Here is a 20357-nt window from a genome sequence, read left to right as displayed (position 1 = left end):
AGTATTGGAGTTTCAGCTTCAGCATCATTCCTTTCAAAGAACACGCATGACTGATCTCCTTCAGAATGGACTGGTTAGATCTGCTTGCAGTCCAAGGGACCCTCAAGAGTCTTCTCCAACACCACAGTTCAAAAGCATCAATTCTTTGGCGCTCAGCTTTCTTCACAGTCCAACTCTCACATCCATACATAACCACTGGAAAAACCATAGCCTTGACTAGATGGACCTTTGTTGGCAAAGTAATGTCTCTGCTTTTGAATATGCTATCTAGGTTGGTCATAACTTTCCTTCCAAGGAATAAGTGTCTTAATTTCATGGCTGCAGTCACCATCTGCAGTGATTTTGGAGCCCAAAAAATGAGGTCTGACACTGTTTCCACTGTTTTCCCATCTATTTCCCATGAAGTGATGAGACCAGATGCTGTTATCTCAGTTTTCTGAATGTCCAGAAGCAAGCATAAAAGCAATGGTGATGTAGCTGGTACTGCTAACAAGTACCAGCTGTTATACTGTACCACTGTACTTTCCAAGGTACTGTACTGTAAGTTTAAAAATGTTTTTTTTTTTAAGTATTTGTGTGAAAAATAGCTGATTGCAGCTACCTTGGTTGGACTTAACGAATGTGCTCTCAGAATGGAACTCATTTATATGTAGGGGACTTACTGTAATAGCAGATCAGTTGAATTCCTTATATATGATTATCTAGGTTGTTAAGTAGTCTTTTTAAGACTTCATTTTATTTATTTATTTGTTGCTTTTAAAAATTTGAATATTGCCCCTTTCTCCTTTTTTTTTCTGTCTTTATTTTAAAGTAAATGTAATTGACCTACAACACTATGTTAGTTCAAGCTGTACAACATAATGATTGGACATTACAAAATCACCATGATAAGTCTAGTTACCATTTGATGCTATACAATGTTACTAGGATATTATTTACTGTATTGTCCATCCTGTACCTTTTATCTCCATGATTCATTTATTTTATAACCAAGTTTGTGCCTCTTAGTCTCTCTCACCTATTTCACTTATCTCCTTTCCCTTCCCCCTTCCCAACTGCTGCCACCAGGTGGTCCTCTGTATGTTTGAGTGTGTTTCTTTTTTGTTATGTTTGTTCATTTGTTTTGTTTTTTAGACTCCATATGTAAATTTTATATGAATGAAATAATACAATATTTGTTTTTCCTCTGTCTAGCTTATTTTACTTATCATAATACCCTCTAGATCAGTCCATGCTGTTGCAAATAATCAGGATTTCAGTCTGTTTTATGACTGATTAATATTCTATTTTATAAATACATTCTGTATATATACCTTCTTTATCCATTTATCAATTGATGGACACTTAGATTGCTACCATATGTGAGATGGGCTTCCCTGGTGGCTCAGAGGTTAAAGCATCTGCCTGCAGTGTGGGAGACCTGGGTTCAATCTCTGGGTCGGGAAGATCCCCTGGAGAAGGAAATGGCAACCCACTCCAGTATTCTTGCTTGGGAAATCCTGTGGACGCAGGAGCCTGGTGGCCTACAGTCCACAGGGTCGCAAAGAGTCGGACACGACCGAGTGACTTCATTTTCACTTTCACTTTCTATTTAGGCTGTTGTAAAATACGCTGCAATGAATATGGGAGTACAGATATATTTTCTAACTAGTATTTTATTTTCTTCAGAAGCATACCCAAAACTGTAATTACTGGGTCATATGGTAGTTTTAAAGAGAAAAAAAGGCACCGCCATACTGTTTTCAACAGCGTCTCTACCAATTTATGTTCTCTCTAGCAGTGCACTAAAAGTGCACTTCTCTCCACATTCTTGTTAACAGTTGTTATTTGTTGTGTTTTTGATAATGACCGTTCTGATAGGTTTGAGGTAGCTCATTGTGGTTTTGATTTGTATTTCCCTGGTGATAAGAGTTGTTGAGCATCTTTTCATGTGCCTGTTGACATCAGTATGTGTTCTTTGGAAAAATGTCTATTCATGTCCTCTGCCTGTATTTAAAATCAGGTTGTTTTAGTGATATTGAGCTGTGTGAGTTCTTTGTATATTTTGGATATTAACCCCTTATCAAATTATATCATTTGCAAATATTTCCTCCTGGTGGGCTGCTGCCTATGGGGTCGCACAGAGTCGGACATGACTGAAGTGACTTAGCAGCATTCAATAGGGTACCTCATTTTGTTGATAATTTCATTCATTGTGCAAAAGCATTTTAGTTTGATGTAGTCCTACTTGTTTATTATTGCTCTTGTTTTCCTTGCCTGAGGAGACCCCAAAAATATTGCGAAGACTAATGTCAGAGAGCTTACTGCCTGTGTTTTCTTCTAGAAATACGATGATTTCAGATCTTATCTTTGTCTTTACTCCATTGTGAGTTTATTGTTGTATGTGGTTTAAGAAAGTAGCCCATTTAGATTCTTTTGCATATCTCTGTCCATTTATTAGAGGGGCTGTCTTTTTCCCATTGTATATTCTCGCTTCTTTGCCATACATTAATTGAACATAAAATGTGAGTTTATTTCTGGACTGTTTACTTTGTTCCATTGAACTGTGTGTCTAGTTTTGTGCCAGTGCCATACCATTTTGATTACTATAGATCTGTAGAATAGTTTCAAATCATAGAGCATTATACTCTGAGCTTTGTTCTTTCTGTAGACTTTTTTGGCTTTGGGAATTTTTGTGTTTCCATATAGATTTTCTTTCAGATAATATCCAGAAGTGGAATTGCTAGATCTTATGGTAGTTCTGTTTTTAATTTTTTGAGGAACTGCCATACTGTTCTTCATAGTTACTGTGCCAATTTACATTCCCACCAGTAGTATACAGGATTCATTTTTCTCAACATCCTCACCAATAGTTGTTATATCTCATCTTTTATATACAGCCTTTCTAACAGCTGTGAAATAATAGCTCACTGTGAGTTTTTTTCTTAATTTTTTGATTTAATTTAATCTTTTTCCCATTCTTATTCAAATTCTCTTCCTACTTAGGATATTACAGAATATTGAGTAGAGTTCCCTGTGCTATATAGTAGGTCCTTGTTGGCTATTTTTTTAATTGAAACGTAATAGTTAATTTATAATGTATCAATCTCTACTGTAGGCAAAGTGACTCAGTTATACACAAATATACATTATTTTTTCTATTCTTTTTCATTATGGTTTATCACAAGATAAGCTATACTGAATATAGTTTCCTGTGCTATTCAAATTAGAATCTTGTTGTTATGTTATTGTAGTTCTGATTTAGATTTTCATGATGCTTAGTGTTGTTTGTACCTATTGGCCATTGGTGTCTTCTCTGGAAAAATGTCTGTTCAGATTCTCTGCCTTTATTTTTGGTGTTGAGTTGTGATTTTTTAAATATGTTCAGGCTATTAACCCCTTATCAGATAAATGATTTGTAAATATTTTCTCCCATTCCATAAGTTGACTTTTCATTTTGTTGATGGTTTCCTTTGCTGTATAAGAACTTTTTAGTTTGATATAGTCCTGCTCATTTGCTTTTGCTTTTGATGTAAAATGCAAAAAAAAGAAAAATCACCAAAAGACAGTTACTGCTGAGACTGTAACTGTCTCATTGCTGTTACATAACTGTCTAATAGCTGACAGTCTATGATGTTGTTTTTTTTCTAGGAATTTTATACTTCATGTCTTATGTTCACAGTTCATGTCTTTAATCCATTTTTAGGTTAATTTTTGTGTATGGTGTAAGATAATTGTCAAATTTCATTCTTTTATATGTTGCTGTCCAGTTTTCCTGACACTGTTTATTGAAGAGACTATTCTTTCCCTGTGGAATATTCTTCATTCCTTTGTTGTAAATGAATTGACCATTATTTATGATCCTTCTGTTTTTGTCCTGTTGATCTGTGTGTCTGTTTTTATGCCAGTGTTATACTTTTTTGATTGCTATAGATTTGTCACATAGTTTGAAACCAGGTAGTATAATGCCTTCAGTTTTGTTCTTTCTCTTTTGTAGTTCCATATAAATTTTAGGCTTGTTCATTCAATTTCTGTGAAAAATACCTTTGGAATTTTGATAGGGGTTGAATTGAATCGTAGATCACTTACGGTAATATAAATATTTTCACAGTGTTAATTCTTGTAATCCTTGAGGATGAAATGTCTTTCTATTTATTTGTCTTCAGTTTCTTTCATCAGTGTCTTATAGTTTTCAGTATGCAGATCTTTTACCTATTTGGTTATATTTATTCCTAACTATTTAATTCTTTTTGATTCAATTGTAAATGGGATTATTCTCTAATTTCTCTTTCTGGTTGTTGTTGTTGTTCAGTTGCTCAGCCATGTCCAACTCTGTGACCCAGTGGACTGCAGCACACCAGACTGTCCTTCGCTATCTCCTGGAGTTTACTGAAATTCGTGTCTGTTGAGTCAATGATGCCATCCAATCATCTCATCCTCCATCTTCCCCTTCTCCTCCTGCCCTCAGCTTTTCCCAGCATCAGGGTCTTTTCCAATAAGTCAGCTCTTCACATCAGGTGGCCAGAGTATTGGAGCTTCAGCATTAGTCCTTCCAGTTAATATTCAGGGTTGATTTTCTCCAGGATTGACTGGTTTGATCTCCTTGCAGTCCAAGAGACTCTCAAGAGTCTTCTCCAGCACCGCAATGTAAAGCATCAATTCTGTGGTGCTCAGCCTTCAAATAGAAGGGGAAAAGGTGGAAGTAGAGATAGATTTCCTCTTTTGGGGTTCCAAAAGAGCCATGAAATCAGAAGATGATTGCCTCTTCGCAGTAAAGTGATGACAAACCTAGACAGAGCAGAGACTACTCTGCCAACAAAGGTCCATGTAGTCAAGGCTATGGTCTTCCCAGTGGTCATATACGGTCATGAGAGCTGGACCATAAAGAAGGCAGAACACCAAAGAATTGATACCTTTGAACTGTGCTGGAGAAGACTCCTGATGAAAGTCCCTTGGACAGCAAGGAAATCAAACCAGTCAATCTTAAGGGAAATCAACCCTGAATATTCACTGGAAGGACTGATGCTGAAGCTGAAACTCCAATACTTTGGCCACCTGATGTGAAGAACTGACTCATTGGAAAAGACCCTGATGCTGGGAAAGATTGAAGGCAGGAGAACGGGATGACACAGGATGAGATGGTTGGATGGCATCACCGACTTGATGGACATGAGTTTGAGCAAGCCTCAGGAATTGGTGATGGACAGGGATGCCTGGCTTGCTGCAGTCCATGGGGTTGCAAAGAGTCGGACATGACTGAGTGAAGTGAATGGACCAGATGCCGTGATCTTCGTTTTTTGAATGTTGAGTTTTAAGCCAGCTTTTTCACTCTCCTCTATCACCTTCAATAGGCTCCTTAGTTCCTCTTCACTTTCTGCCATTAGAGAGTGGTATCATCGCGTATCTGAGATTATTGATATTTCTCCTGGCAATCTTGATTCCAGCCTGAGCTTCATCCAGCCCGGCTTTTGCATCATGTACTCTGCGTATAAGTTAAATAAGCAGAGTGACAACATAGAGCCTTGACGTATAGTTTCTTATAGTTCATAGTTTATTCAGAATTAAGATTTTTCCATTTGAAATAAAATATAGAAACTTTATAAGACTATAGGTCTCTCTACCATTCCTATTTTATGTTGTAATTATCCAAGGTGTTATAGCAACATATGTTGAAAACCTCACTAGGCAATACTATTTTTTCTTTCCTCTGTTCATAATTTGATAGTTATCACTCTGGCTTTTTCTTGATTAGTGTTTGCCTGGGAAGACTTTTTCCATCCTTTAAAGGATGTATCTTTGTATATGAGTGCATTTCTGATAGATAACATATGATTGATTCTTACTTTTGTAACTAGTCATTCTTTTACCCTTTTATTGGAATGTGTTGGTTACTTACATTTAATGTAATCATTGATCTTTTTGGGTTTAAATCTTCTATCTTGTTATTTGTTTGCTTTTTATTCTGTTGGGTTTTTTTTCAATTTTCTTGCCTTCTTTTGAATGAATTTTAGTATTTCATTTTTTTAATGCCTTCTATTAAGTAATCAATTATACCTTTTTATTTTTTTAGTGGTTGCCCTAGGGGTTAACATATGTATCTTTAACCTGTCATGTGCTACCTTCAAATACAATGCATTGCTAGCAGAAATGATGGTAGAGAAGATTAGATATCTTAAGTGATTAGAAGTAATACAGTCCAGAATGATGGAATCAGCAGAGGGAATTCTAATTAGAGGTTGTGAGAATATATGTTATATATTCTCTAACATCAAAGAAGAACGGAGTCAATAGTAGATTGTTTAGAAAGTGAGTTATTAGGGATATGGAAAATTGATGGGAAATAGTACGTATGCAAACTTTGAAGGCATAGTTTCTCTACGTGTTTACAGATCTATGTATTCTCATGCAGTCATCTACATTGTGCATCTACTTTAAAGCACCCCTGAAAGCTTGTTTACCTTTCAGTCGGCAATAGTGTATACCTTTATAATGGAGAATAGGTGTATTCCAACAACTACCTCTGATAACCCTCAGTAGTTTTAAAGAGCATTACTGAATTCTCATCATTTGGCTTGGAATATGAAGGATTCAGTGTTTTTGGGTTTCAGTGTGCATCTGTATACAATATATCAAAGTGATCAAGTTATCTAAATAAATTTATGATAAATTTTGGTTTAAGGAGATAAGACAGTGTTTTTATGTTTTGTTTTGTTTTCAAATAATGATTTGTATTCAAACAGTGAGGTTTTTAAAGATGGAGAAGGGCTCTTTGTGGTACAAAAAGATAGTCCTTACGTTATGAAGTGATAGTCTAGAAAAGTGAGTTGAGTCAGAACTTATTCCTACTTTATATATTTAATAATAGAAAGTACTTTGCTTACCGTGTTTCTTCATTATATTTTCTTTAATTTATGTTTCATCCACTTTAGTATTCTTTAGATAAGAAAGTAAATATGATTAAATCTTTCAACATTGAAATGAGTTTTTATTCTTTGAGTTTTATAGATAACAGTTTTCCTTTTATGTTTATTAACAGAAAGTTTAAAAGATCAAAATCAGCATACTATGAACAAGCAATATGAAAGAGAAAGGCAAAGACTTGCTTCTGGAATAGAAGAATTACGTGATAAGTTGATGCAAATAGAAGCTGAGAATTCTGATTTGAAGGTTAACATGGCACACAGAACTAGTCAGTTTCAACTCATTCAAGAGGAGCTGCTAGAGAAAGCTTCAAACTCTAGCAAACTTGAAAGTGAAGTAAGCTTAAACTAGCTATATGCACTAAATTTTGAGAGAAGAAAAAAGTGTTGTATGGTTTTGTAAAAATTGTGTGTTAAAGATGAGATTTATACACTTAAAAAAATGGTATCCTATAAGTTATAACTTCTTTTAAAATTATATTTGGAAACTTTTGGGTTTTACTATATGTTAAAAGTAGGAAAACAGTGGCTAAATTTGGTGAGACTTAAACTGTACTCCTTTCTATTATTTCTTCCAAGTATAAGTTAATATGGCTAATACATATTTACAAGTAAAAAATTTGGATTATGTAATTAGAAAAAAAAAAAGTAGTAATAGAGGATTTGGTATTTTAGCAAATAGTAGAGCCACCTGGAAAGCTTGTTAAACATGCAGGTTTTGGGTCCTATTCGAGTGATTCTGATTCAGTAGGTATGGAGTAATGCTAAGGAATCTGCATTTTTAAACTGCTACATGTAAATCTGATGCAGGTATCTTTGGATTATATCCTGAAAAGGGGATACTGTATGTTTTATGAATATCTGATCTTCATTTCCACTGAGAACAGAACAAGGATGCCTTATTAGGTAATTGTGTACTAGGACCACATGTATATATTCTACAGTCACCCTTCAAATCACAGGTTGCCACTCTTTGGAGGGCCCTTTTTAAATGTCTGATTTCTCATCTTAAAGTCTATAGCCAAGACTAGGGATAAGACCTGTGGGATAGGAACTTATGTTAATAACAGAAAAGAGAGTCAGTTGATAATTACAGCCATCAGCTTACTTGGAAATGTGTCAGGTACTAGGGTTAATAACTTTTTTTTAATTAAAATATTAGCACAGTCTTGTTGAAAATACAGAAAGGGACAAAAAAGAAAATAAAACATTGGTAATTCTACCAGTAGAAATACTGCTGTTAACATTTTATTGTACTAATTTCAGTCTTTAACAGCTACTTTTACAAAATGGGTTGGGTGTGGTCCTGTTTGAACATAGGTGTCTGAATTAATGGAATAGGATGTGTCATATTCTGCTCTTCCCTTCACTGTTTTTCTTCTGAATTGTCATTTATTTTTTTAAATAATTTTAAATTTATTTCAATGTGTTTTCAGATGACAAAGAAATGTTCTCAACTTTTAACTTTAGAAAAACAGCTAGAAGAAAAAATAGTTGCTTATTCCTCCATTGCTGCAAAAAATGCAGAACTGGAACAGGAACTTATGGTAAAAATTACCTTTTTTTTGCTACAAATTTACTGTGTCTTTAAGGAACTTAATTTGTAACAACATATTTGTTTTAGTATAATTATTCTAAAGTATACCATGTAGGAAAGTATAAATTATATCAGATTCTTTCAGTTTTTAGTTCTGTATTTTTAAGTTCATATGGAAAGTTGTTATCTAAAGTTTCTTATTTTTATTTTAGTAGAATTGAAGGAACTGGTAGTAGTTCTTTGATGTTTCACGAATTTTTAAATAGTTTGATCTTATCATGTTGATACAGTTTTTAAAATAACTACTTTGTCTTTTTTTATAATTATTGAAATATTCTTAAAGCTTGACATTGACTATTGTGATTCTTTAAAGAATAGAGTATAATAAATTTTATGCTTTACTAATATACTTTTTTTCTAATGTACTTTTATGAAAAATTAGTTCTTAATTATATTCTTTTAAAGTGTTTTTGTATTTCTAGGAAAAGAATGAAAAGATTAGGAGCCTGGAAACCAATATAAATACAGAGCACGAGAAAATTTGTTTAGCTTTTGAAAAGGCAAAGAAAATTCATCTTGACCAGCATAAAGAGATGGAAAAGCAGATTGAAAGAGTAAGATATTAATTATGTTTTTATAAGTAAATGTAATATATATTTAGAATATGAAATCTGAAAATCTTAAACATTACTAACTTAGCTTTTTTTATTTAAATATATTAGGAAACAAGACATAGAAAAGCTAGTAGTAAGTACTATAGTTAGAATCCCATTACTTCTAGATCATTTTACAATGCTTGTCCTTTAGTACTCCTGGCATTTGTTTTAGTCATTATTTTTTGACATTATCAAACTAGAGTGATTCTATAACTCTTTTTCCACTAGAGATATCGTTTGCCTGAATATTGGTTGAGTAGAAGCTCTCTTGATCTTGAGTTAAAAGTGAAGAGCAAAAACAAAAGTAAAGGAGGAAGTGTGAGACCAGAAGCACAAGACTAAATAAAAGAGAGTTTGGATGGGTTTAATAGCAGAATGTATTAATATTTAACACACACAAATATAAGCTTATAATATAGAGCAATAGAAATTAGTCTGAGCAACAGAGAGAAAGAAAATTTGGGAAAAAAAACAAACATAGCCTTAGGGACCTGTTGAATAATATCAGAAGGTCTAACATTTATGTCACCAGAGTACCAAAGAGGAGAAGAATGAGACTGGTACAAAAAATATTTGAAGGAATGATTAAAATTTTGCCGACTTGTGAAGGAAATAAATTTATACATTCAGTAAGCTTAAAGAGGATTTTTGTTGTTGTTCAGTCGTTCAGTCATATCCAACTCTTTATGACCCCGTGGATTGCATCACACCAGGCTTCCCTGTCCTTCTCTAGCTCGTGGTGTTTGCTCAGACTCACATCCATTGACTTAATGATGCCATCCAACCACCTCATCCTCTGTTGTCCCCTTTTCCTCCTGCTCTCAAGCTTTCCCAGCATCAGGGTCTTTTCCAGTGAGTCAGCTCTTTGTATTAGGTGTCCAGAGTATTGGAGCTTCAGCTTCAGTCTTTCCAATGAATATTCAGGATTGGTTTCCTTTAGGATTGACTGGTTTGATTTCCTTGCTGTCCAAAGGACTCTCAAGAGTCTTCTCCAGAACCACAGTTCACCATCAGTTCTTCAGTGCTCAGTCTTCTTTATGTTATGGTCCATCTCACATCCATGCATGAAGACTATAAAAACCATAGCTTTGAGTATATGGACCTTTGTTGGCAAAGTGATGTCTCTGCTTTTTAATATGCTGTCCAGGTTTGTCATAGCTTTTCCTCCAAGGAGCAAGCATCTTTTAATTTCATGGCTGTAGTCACTGTCTGCAGTGATTTTGGAGCCCAGGAAAATAAAAGTCTGTTACTGTTTTCACTTTTTCCCCCATATGTTTACCATGAAGTGATGGGACCAGAAGCAAAGAAAATAACTTCAAGACACATCAAAATGGTTGCTGAAAATCTTGAAAGCAGTCAGAGATAAATAACACATTGCATATAGAGGAATAAAGATTAATATTACTGTAGACTTCTCATCAAAAATAAAAAACTGTGAAGGTTAGAAGACTGAAGAACCTATTTTTTTGACTGCTTAGAGAAAAATTGTCAACCTAAAATTTTATGTCCAGGAATAATATTCTTTAGGAGATTGAACCAGTCAATCCTAAAGGCAGTCAACCCTTAATATTCATTGGTAGGATTGATGCTGAAGCTGAAGCTCCAATACTTTGGCTGTCTGATTCAAAGAGCCAACTCCTTGGAAAAGACTCTGATTCTGGGAAAGATTGAAGGCAAAAGGAGAAGTGGGTGGCAGAGGATCAGATGGTTAGATAGCATCACTAACTCAATGGACATGAATTTGAGCAAACTCTGGGAGATAGTGGAGGATTGAGAAGCCTGGCTTGGTGCAATCCATGGCATCACAAAGAGTTGGATACAATTTAGCAACTAGGAAACAACAATCCTGATGAGTGTGAGGTGGCATTTGACTGTAATTTTGATTTGCATTTCCCTAATGATCAGTGATATTGAGAATCTTTTCATGTCTTTGTTAGCCAGTCCCTATCTTTAGAGAAATGTGTATTCAGTTCCTATGCCCATTTTTAAAATTGGGTTGCTTTTATACTGTTAGTGAGTTTCAGGACTTCTCTATATATTCTTGATATTGATCCCTTATCAGGTATTCAGTTCAGTTCAGTTCAGTCACTCAGTTGTGTCCGACTCTTTGCGACCCCATGAATCGCAGCACGCCAGGCCTCCCTGTCCATCACCAGCTCCCGGAATTCACTCAGACTCACGTCCATCGAGTGAGTGATGCCATCCAGCCATCTCATCCTCTGTTGTCCCCTTTTCCTCCTGCCCCCAATCCCTCCCAGCATCAGAGTCTTTTCCAATGAGTCAACTCTTCGCATGAGGTGGCCAAAGTCCTGGAGTTTCAGCTTTAGCATCATTCCTTCCAAAGAAATCCCAGGGTTGATCTCCTTCAGAATGGATTGGTTGGATCTCCTTGCAGTCCAAGGGACTCTCAAGAGTCTTCTCCAACACCACAGTTCAATCGCATCAATTCTTTGGTGCTCAGCCTTCTTCACAGTCCAACTCTCACATCCAAACGTGACCACGGGAAAAACCATAGCCTTGACTAGACGGACCTTAGTCGGCAAAGTAATCTCTCTGCTTTTGAACATGCTATCTAGGTTGGTCATAACTTTTCTTCCAAGGAGTAAGCGTCTTTTAATTTCATGGCTGCAGTCACCATCTGCAGTGATTTTGGAGCCCCAGAAAATAAAGTCTGCCACTGTTTCCACTGTTTTCCCATCTTTTTCCCATGAAGTGATGGGACCGGATATATGATTTGCAAATAGTCTGCCATTCTGTCAGTTTCCTTTTTACTCTATTGAGAGTCTTTGGGTACACAGAATATTAGAATTTTCATAAATTCTAATTTGTCTATTTTTTCTTTTGTTGCCTGCATCTTTGGTGTCATATTTAAGAAATTTTTACTAAATCAAATGTCATGAAACTTTTGTTACAAGATTTCTTCCAAGACTTCTTGTTTTTAATGTCTGACATTTATGTCTTTTGTCCAGTTTGTGTTAATTTTTATGTGTGGTGTTAGGTAAGGGTCTCACTTCATTCTTTTGCATGTGGATGTCCAGTTTTATCTGCACCGTTTGTTGGAAGAGCTGTCATTTCCCCATACTGAATGATCTTGGCTCCCTTGTCAAAATCATTTGACCATACGTGTGAGTATTTATTTCTGGGCTCTTGATTCTATTCCATTGGTGTATATATTTGTCTTATCCCACTTCACACTGGTTTTGTTACTGTAGCTTTGTAATATTGATAGGTTTGAAGTCAGGAAGTGAGGATACTCCAGTTTTGTTCGTTTTCAAGTTTGTTTTAGCTGTTCATGGTCCCCTGAGATTTCATAAGAATTTTAAGATGGGTTTTTCTGTTTCAGAAAAAAGGTCTTTGGGATTTTAAAAGAGATTATATTATATTGAGTAATACTGACATTTTAACAGTATTAAGTCTTCTAATCTGTGAACATGGAATATGTTTCTATTTATGTTTTCTTTGGGGCTTCCCTGGTGGCTCAAGTGGTTAAGAATCTGCCTGCATTGTGGGAGACTCAGGTTTGATCCCTGGGGTGGGAAGATCCCATGAAGAAGGGAATAGCAACCCACTCCAATATTCTTGCCTGGGAAATTCCATGGACAGAGGAGCCTGGCTACAGTCCATGGAGTCACAAAGAGTCAGACACGGCCGAGCAGCTAACACTTTGACTTATGTTTTCTTTAATTCCTTTCATCAGTGTTTTGTAATTTTCATTGTACAACTCTTTTACCTCCTTGGTTAATTCTTAAGTATTTTTTTCTTTTTGATACTACTATAACAGAAATTGTTTTTGTAATTTTCTTTTCAGATTGTTCATTGTTCATGTATAGAAATGCCCCTGATTTCTCTGTGTTCAATTATATCCTCTGCTTTTCTGATTTCATTTATCAGTTCTAGTAGATTTATTGTGTGAAATCTTTAAGTTTTGTTTTTTTACAGTATATATAAGATTATATCATCTGCCAGCAGATAGTTTTACTTCTTCCTTTCCAATTTGTATGCCTTTTTTTTTCTTGCTTAATTCCTGTGGCTGGTACTTCCAGGACTGTTAAACAGAAGTGGTGAGAGGGGCATCCCTTTTTGTTCCTGAGCACAGAAGAAAAGCTTTCAGTCTTTTGTCATTGACTGTGTTAGCTGTAGGTTTTTCATCTAAGGGTTTTATTTTGTGAAGGTAGTTTCCTTCTGTTCCTAATTTGTTAAGTGTTTCTATCATGAGAGGTTATTGAATTTTGTCCTTCCTTCTGGGACTTCTGTGATGTGCACCTTGGTCTGCTTGACAGTGTCCAATAGGTCCCTTATGTTCTGTTCACTTCAGTCTTTTTTCTTCCTGTTCCTCTAATTTATGATGTGTTATTTATTTTCATTTGAGTGTTTCCATTTCACAGTTCTTTGGTTTTAATAATTTTTAGCTAACTTGTTGCTGCTCTGTTTTTATAGTGTATATGTATGCATGTATCACATAGGAATGATTTTTATACATTTTATATAATATATACAAATATTCATATAAACATCAGTTTATTAATATTTTGTCTTCACGAAACTTTTGGATATTTGATAACAACAGTCTGTTAGTGGTGAAGTTGTAAAGACAAACATTTCTAATGAAAGTATTAATTTTGATACCCTGTGTAAAGAAATAACTAGTGAAGTTAGAAATGTGCATATCCTACAACCAGGAAGTCCACTTATAGGTGGTATGGTCTAAAGAAACTCTAATACATGTACATAAAGAGATACATACAGAGATTGTTACTGTAACATTATCATTGTAGTGAAAAAGAATACTAACTATTCCCAAGTAGAGGAGTGAACAAGCTGTAGTTTGTTGTTATAATGGAATATTCTGTTATTTGAACGAGGTCCGTATATAGATACACGGATAAATATTTAAAACAATATTATGCCTCCTGCATTGACAGGTGGGTTCTTTACCACTGAGCCACCAGGGAAGCCCTAAAAGAATATTAAGTGAAAGAAACTAGTTGCCGAAAATTGGAACAAGTGTTGATATTGTCTATGTGAATTTTCAAAACGGAAAATTACATTATGTTCATGGGTCTACGTATGTAGTTAAAAGCACGGAAAACATGCATGAAGCTGAAACACAGTAGAGAATGATACAAAACAATTTCAGTATAGTATTGGTGAGGGAGGAAAAGAGTAAGACCTGGATTTGTGATTTTATTTCTTCTCTAAAAGGAGGGAAACTAAAGGAAATTTGGCAAAATGCAATCATCTATGTAATTTCAATAGTAATATAACATGTGAGTATTATATTTTGTGTGTACATTTGACTTTTGAACAATGCGAAAGTTAGGGTTGCCAACTCTTGCACAGTTGAAAATCCACGTATAACTTTATAGTCAGCCCTCTTATCCATGATTCCTATCTGTGGATTCAAACAACCTCTGGTGGTATAGTACTGTAGTACACATTTATTGAAAAGAATCCATGTATAAGTGGACTCAGGCAGCTTAAACCTACTTTGTTGAAGAACAGACTGTATTTAAAATGTTTTAGATTTTAAAAAAGTTAACATGAAAATTAATAAACCCTGTTTGTGTTTTTAGCTTGAATCTCAACTAGACAAAAAAGAACAACAATTTAAAGAACAAGAAAAGACTATGTCTGTGTTGCAGCAAGATATAATATGTAAACAACATCATCTTGAATCACTAGACAGACTCTTGACAGAAAGCAAAGGGGTAAAATCATCTTTATAAAAGTGCTCTTTAAAAGTTGATTGATATTTTAAGCTTATGTATTTTTAACATTCCTTTAATTCTAATTGAATCAATTTTTTAACAACTTGTTACTAATGCTAAAATATTTATACACTTACTTATTTTCTGCTACCAATCTGTATGTTTTTAGGAAATGGAAAAGGAAAATATGAAGAAAGATGAAGCTTTGAAAGCATTACAGAACCAAGTATCTGAAGAAACGATCAAGGCTAGTATACTAATACTTAAATAAAATTTTTTTTCTTTTAATTTTTTTTATTAATAGAAACATTCCTGTGGCTTTTTAGTTTACTCTATAAATTGTAAAAATCTTTTACTTAAAAATGAATAAAGTAGTAAAAATTTTACCTAAATAAATGAACTTAGTTTCTTTAAGTAGTATATTTTTTCATTGAGACTTATGATTTTAATTATTTGATAATTAGTTTATAGTTTATCTATAATATTATCTGTAAGATTATCACAACCTAGTTTATAGATTATCTAACCTCCTTTCTTTTTGCCTTAAGACTTGTTTTTTTGTTTTACCAAAAACTGTTTTTTTTTTAACTGTAGGTATTTACTAAAATTGCCAGTAAAATATTAACAAAGGAAGTGAAGAGAGATGAAATTACAAACAGTAGAGTTTTGCTTCTTTTTACTAGTTGTGCTATATGATTAAATAGGGGATAAATCCAGAATTTCTGAGTAAAATACAGTTTTGTTGCTATTAACAGTATATATATCCTTATGGTTAAAGGCATGGGCTTTGGGGCTAAACTAACTGGGGTTTCATTTCTGGCTTCAGTGTGCTTACTAACTGACTGTAACCTTGGCTTGGTTATTTAAACTCTGTGAACTTTAACTTCTTCATCTTTAAAATAGGAATAACAATGCACTAGAAGAGGGTGGATTTGAGGATTAATTAAAATGAGGATATAAAATACTTAGCACACACTAAGTTACTCAGAGTTTGCTAAGTAATTACTATATATCCAATGTTTTCTCCTCATTATTATTTCTTTTTGACTGTACTGTGCAGCTAATGGGATCTTAGTTCCCCGGCAGAGATCAAACCCTGGCTCTTGGCAATGAAAGCACAGATTCCCACCCACTGGACTTTCAGGGAATTCCCTTGACCGCTTATGTAAAGTTTACTGCCAGATCTCACCATTTTCAGGGCACAATTTTTCCTTTATAATTATTAGGCAGTATGTGGGATGATTCTTGGAGGCCATGTTGAAAGCCGTGTTTCTCAACAAGCTTATAGTCAATAATTTTTAAAATCCAGTGATGAATCTTGCCCGAAGAAGTTTTTGCATTGCTAATTTTTATCAGGTGTGATATTCTGACAGATTTCTTTTTCCTGTGTGTAGAATTTGATACAAGTACCAATGCTCATTCTCATGCTTAAGAAAGAAAACTTGTAAATAGTTACACCTTCATAAAACAATTTAAAAATTATTTTTAGGGCAGCAGTTTATTAACAAAGATAATTATTCAGAATTACACACTTTTAAGCTGTTATATTCACAAGCTATAGGGACAGGCTTTGGCAACTGTGTGTCTTTCAAGATCCTCCTTTTAGAAATAAGAGTTGTAAGGATAATTTCATGATGTAGAATATTATCTGCAAGAGGGAGCAGTTTTCTATTTTTTCTTATTTTGCTGAAATTTCTTTCACACTTTCATGACTGCTTATTAAAAGGCTATTAGCATTGAGGAGAAAAAAATCTCTCCCAAGAAACTCAGAATTACAATAATGAAAAGAAGGAATCAAGAAAAGAATGAATCTCATTAACAGATGGGGGACATGGAGTATATAGGCAGATTCTGAAAGAAATTTACTGAATTTGAGTTGCTCTTTGCTCATTTGCTATTTAAGGTTACAGTAGCATGAAGCATTTACAGCTTTATGAACACTTGAACCAAGTTACATGGCTGCCTTTCTAAACATGTTTTAACTAATTGAAAGGAAAAACAGCCCTCTCCTTATTTTTTTTTCTTAGCTGACAAAAACATTTCATTTTCTTAGTGACTTCAGAATATTCACAGCATAGTATTTTTAGTACAATACACCAGTTTGTACTCTATTATTTTTTTTGATCAAGGGAATTTAAGGAATAGGTCTAAATACTGCTTACCTTTTTAGAAAATGTTTTAGGGTGCCTGGCCTACAGGTCCTTGACAGTTGGCCCCAGTCTATTTTGCCAGTCTCATCTCTCCAATACCCCTCTCTTACAAATTCATGCTTTTAGTACCCTACTGCTGCTGCTGCTGCTGCTGCTGCTGCTGCTGCTGCTGCTGCTGCTGCTGCTGCTGCTGCTAAGTCACTTCAGTCGTGTCCGACTCTGTGCGACCCCAGAGACGGCAGCCCACCGGGCTCCCCCATCCCTGGGATTCTCCAGGCAAGAACACTGGAGTGGGTTGCCATTTCCTTCTCCAAGCCATGAAAGTGAAAAGTGAAAGTGAAGTCACTCAGTTGTGTCCGACTCTTAGCAACCCCATGCACTACAGCCTACAAGGCTCCTCTGTCAATGGGATATTCCAGGCAAGAGTACTGGAGTGGGTTGCCAGTGCCTTCTACATTGGTACCCTAAGCTCCTGCCAACTTCTTACTACTCCTTTTCACAGTGCCTTGTCTCTGAATGTACTTTTGCTCTTCCTAAATGCCCTTCCTCACTTGTTCATGGCTGTTTATTCTTCAGGACTCCAGTCTCTGGCTTCCTGGTTTGCAGTAATAATTAGTTTTCTAAATAAATCTCTTCTTTAATAGTGCTTTATATCTTAAGTTGGACTATATATTCATTGGTTGAGGTAGTGAGGTAACATTAGGAGATAACTGTAAAATATTGAGCATATCATAAGCATTCATTAGTGTTAGTTGATTTTTCTTTTTTCCTTTTTGCTGCTTAGGTCAGACAACTAGATTCAGCATTAGAAATTTGTAAGGAAGAACTTGCCTTGCATTTGAACCAATTGGAAGGAAATAAAGAAAAGTTTGAAAAACAGCTAAAGAAGAAATCTGAAGAGGTAAGTAAATTAACATTTCATCCCATGTAGCTTCCCAGGTGGCAGTGGAAAAGAATCTGCCAATACAGGAGACGAAGTACACCTGGGTTCAGTCCCTTGGTCGGGAATATTCCCTGGAGCAGGAAATGCCAATCCACTCCAGCATTCTTGGCCTGGAAAATTCCATGGACAGAGGAACCTGGTGGGCTATAGTCATTGGGGTCACAAAAGGAAGAGTCAGACATTACTGAGTGACTGAACATATACACATACAGCTAGGTTTTAGAAAATATTATTTGATTCATAGTCCATCCATTCTGTTAGTAATGGGTGATTTTATAAAGATATTTTACCAAATCAGTGGATATTCCCCAATCCATGCTAGCTGAATAAATAAATGGCCCCAGAGCATATTGATAGAAAGCCAGCTGAAAAAAGTACATTTTGATTATCCAGAACACAAAGCTAATAAATACACCTCTGAGTTTTTGCCTCAGGCAAATATTCTTTTACAGATTTTGAAATAAATACATTTATGATTAAAATAGTAGTGACTTTGGGGTCCCAAATTATTTTGAAAATATTTTAATTTTTTATTAGCTTGCTTTAAAAGGTGATAAAGTATGTGTTCATAGGGAATTACATTGTCAACATGATAGAAGAGAATAAACACAAAATAGATGAGAATAAGCCTAAACTATTCCTTCATAAAGCATTTATTCAGTAAAACCTTTTATTAATAAATACCTTTATTCAAATTGATGAACTTAAGTTTTGTGAAGTTTGCATTGTGTCAGTAACTTTGCTGGCTTTTATTTTTTAGTAATTGCTTTTAAGGTAAAGTGGAAGTTAAAGGGTGGTAGAGTGATATGCCAATATAAATCTGATAGATATAGGTTCATTTTTGTGAATTAATATTTGGGTTTCAACTAAATATTTTCGGTACTTCAGTTCAGTTCAGTTGCTCAGTCATGTCCGACTCTTTGTGACCCCATGAACCACAGCACGCCAGGCCTCCAAGACCATCACCAGCCCCCGGAGTGCACCCAAACCCGTGTTCATCGAGTCGGTGAGGCCATCCAACCATCTCATCCTCTGTTGTCCCCTTCTCATCCTGCCCTCAATCTTTCCCAGAATCAGGGTCTTTTCCAGTGAGTCAACTCTTCACATGAGGTGGCCAAAGTATTGGAGTTTCAGCTTCAACATCAGTCCTTCCAATGAACACCCAGAACTCATCTCCTTTAGGATGGACTGGTTGGATCTCCTTGTAATCCAAGGGACTCTCAAGAGTCTTCTCCAACACCACAGTTCAAAAGCATCAATTCTTCGGTGCTCAGCTTTCTTTATAGTCCAACTCTCACATCCATACATGACCACTGGAAAAACCATAGCCTTGACTAGACAGACCTTTGTTGGCAAAGTAATGTCTCTGCTTTTTAATATGGTGTCTAGGTTGGTCATAACTTTCCTTCCAAGGAGTAAGCATTTTTTAATTTCATGGCTGCAATCACCATCTGCAGTGATTTTGGAGCCCAGAAAAATAAAGCCAGCTACTGTTTCCACTGTTTCCCCATCTACTTGCCATGAAGTGATGAGACCAGATGCCATGATCTTAGTTTTCTGAATGTTGAGCTTTAAGCCAACTTTTTCACTCTCCTCTTTCACTTTCATCAAGAGGCTCTTTAGTTCTTCTTCACTTTCTGCCATAAGGGTGGTGTCATCTGCATATCTGAGGTTATTGATATTTCTCCCAGCAATCTTGATTCCAGCTTGTGCTTCCTCCAGCTCAGTGTTTCTCATGATGTACTCTGCATATAAGTTAAATAAGCAGGGTGACAATATACAGCCTTGACGTACTCCTTTCCTGATTGGGAACCAGTTTGTTGTTCCATGTCCACTTGTAACTGTTACTTCCTGACCTGCATATAGGTTTCTCAAGAGGCAGGTAAGGTGGTCCGATATTCCCATCTCTTTCAGAATTTTCCACAGTTTCTTGTGATCCACAGAGTCAAAGGCTTTGGCATAGTTAATAAAGCAGAAATAGATGTTTTTTTGGAACTCTCTTGCTTTTTCCGTGATCCAGCAGATGTTGGCAATTTGATCTCTGGTTCCTCTGCCTTTTCGAAAACCAGCTTGAACATCAGGAAGTTCACAGTTCACGTATTGCTGAAGTCTGGCTTGGGGAATTTTGAGCATTAGTTTACTAGCATGTGAGATGAGTGCAATTGTGCGGTAGTTTGAGCATTCTTTGACATTGCCTTTCTTTGCGATTGGAATGAAAACTGACCTTTTCCAGTCCTGTGGTCACTGCTAAGTTTTCCAAATGTGCTGACATATTGAGTGCAACACTTTCACAGCGTCATCTTTCAGGATTTGAAATAGCTCAACTGGAATTCCATCACATCCACTAGCTTTGTTCATAGTGATGCTTCCTAAGGCCCACTTGACTTCACATTCCAGGATGTCTGGCTCTAGGTGAGTGATCACACCATTGTGGTTATCTGGGTCATGAAGATCTTTTTTGTAC

General features: G+C 35.5%; 1 protein-coding gene across 1 annotated transcript in view; it reads left to right on the top strand.

Annotated features, from left to right (window-relative positions):
- Nucleotides 1–20357, top strand: part of CCDC18 (coiled-coil domain containing 18) — a 110983-nt gene that overhangs the window by 41286 nt on the left and 49340 nt on the right. The window contains exons 11-16 of the mRNA XM_052638044.1: nt 7016–7236; nt 8336–8446; nt 8919–9050; nt 14666–14800; nt 14970–15047; nt 17735–17851. Of these exons, the coding sequence (XP_052494004.1) occupies nt 7016–7236; nt 8336–8446; nt 8919–9050; nt 14666–14800; nt 14970–15047; nt 17735–17851 (794 nt within the window). The remainder of the gene's footprint in view (nt 1–7015; nt 7237–8335; nt 8447–8918; nt 9051–14665; nt 14801–14969; nt 15048–17734; nt 17852–20357) is intronic.

This window comes from Budorcas taxicolor, chromosome 3, assembly GCF_023091745.1.
Source record: "Budorcas taxicolor isolate Tak-1 chromosome 3, Takin1.1, whole genome shotgun sequence".
Lineage (NCBI taxonomy): Eukaryota > Metazoa > Chordata > Mammalia > Artiodactyla > Bovidae > Budorcas > Budorcas taxicolor.
Note: the sequence above shows the minus strand (reverse complement) of the source record. Positions and strands in the feature narration are given on the sequence as shown.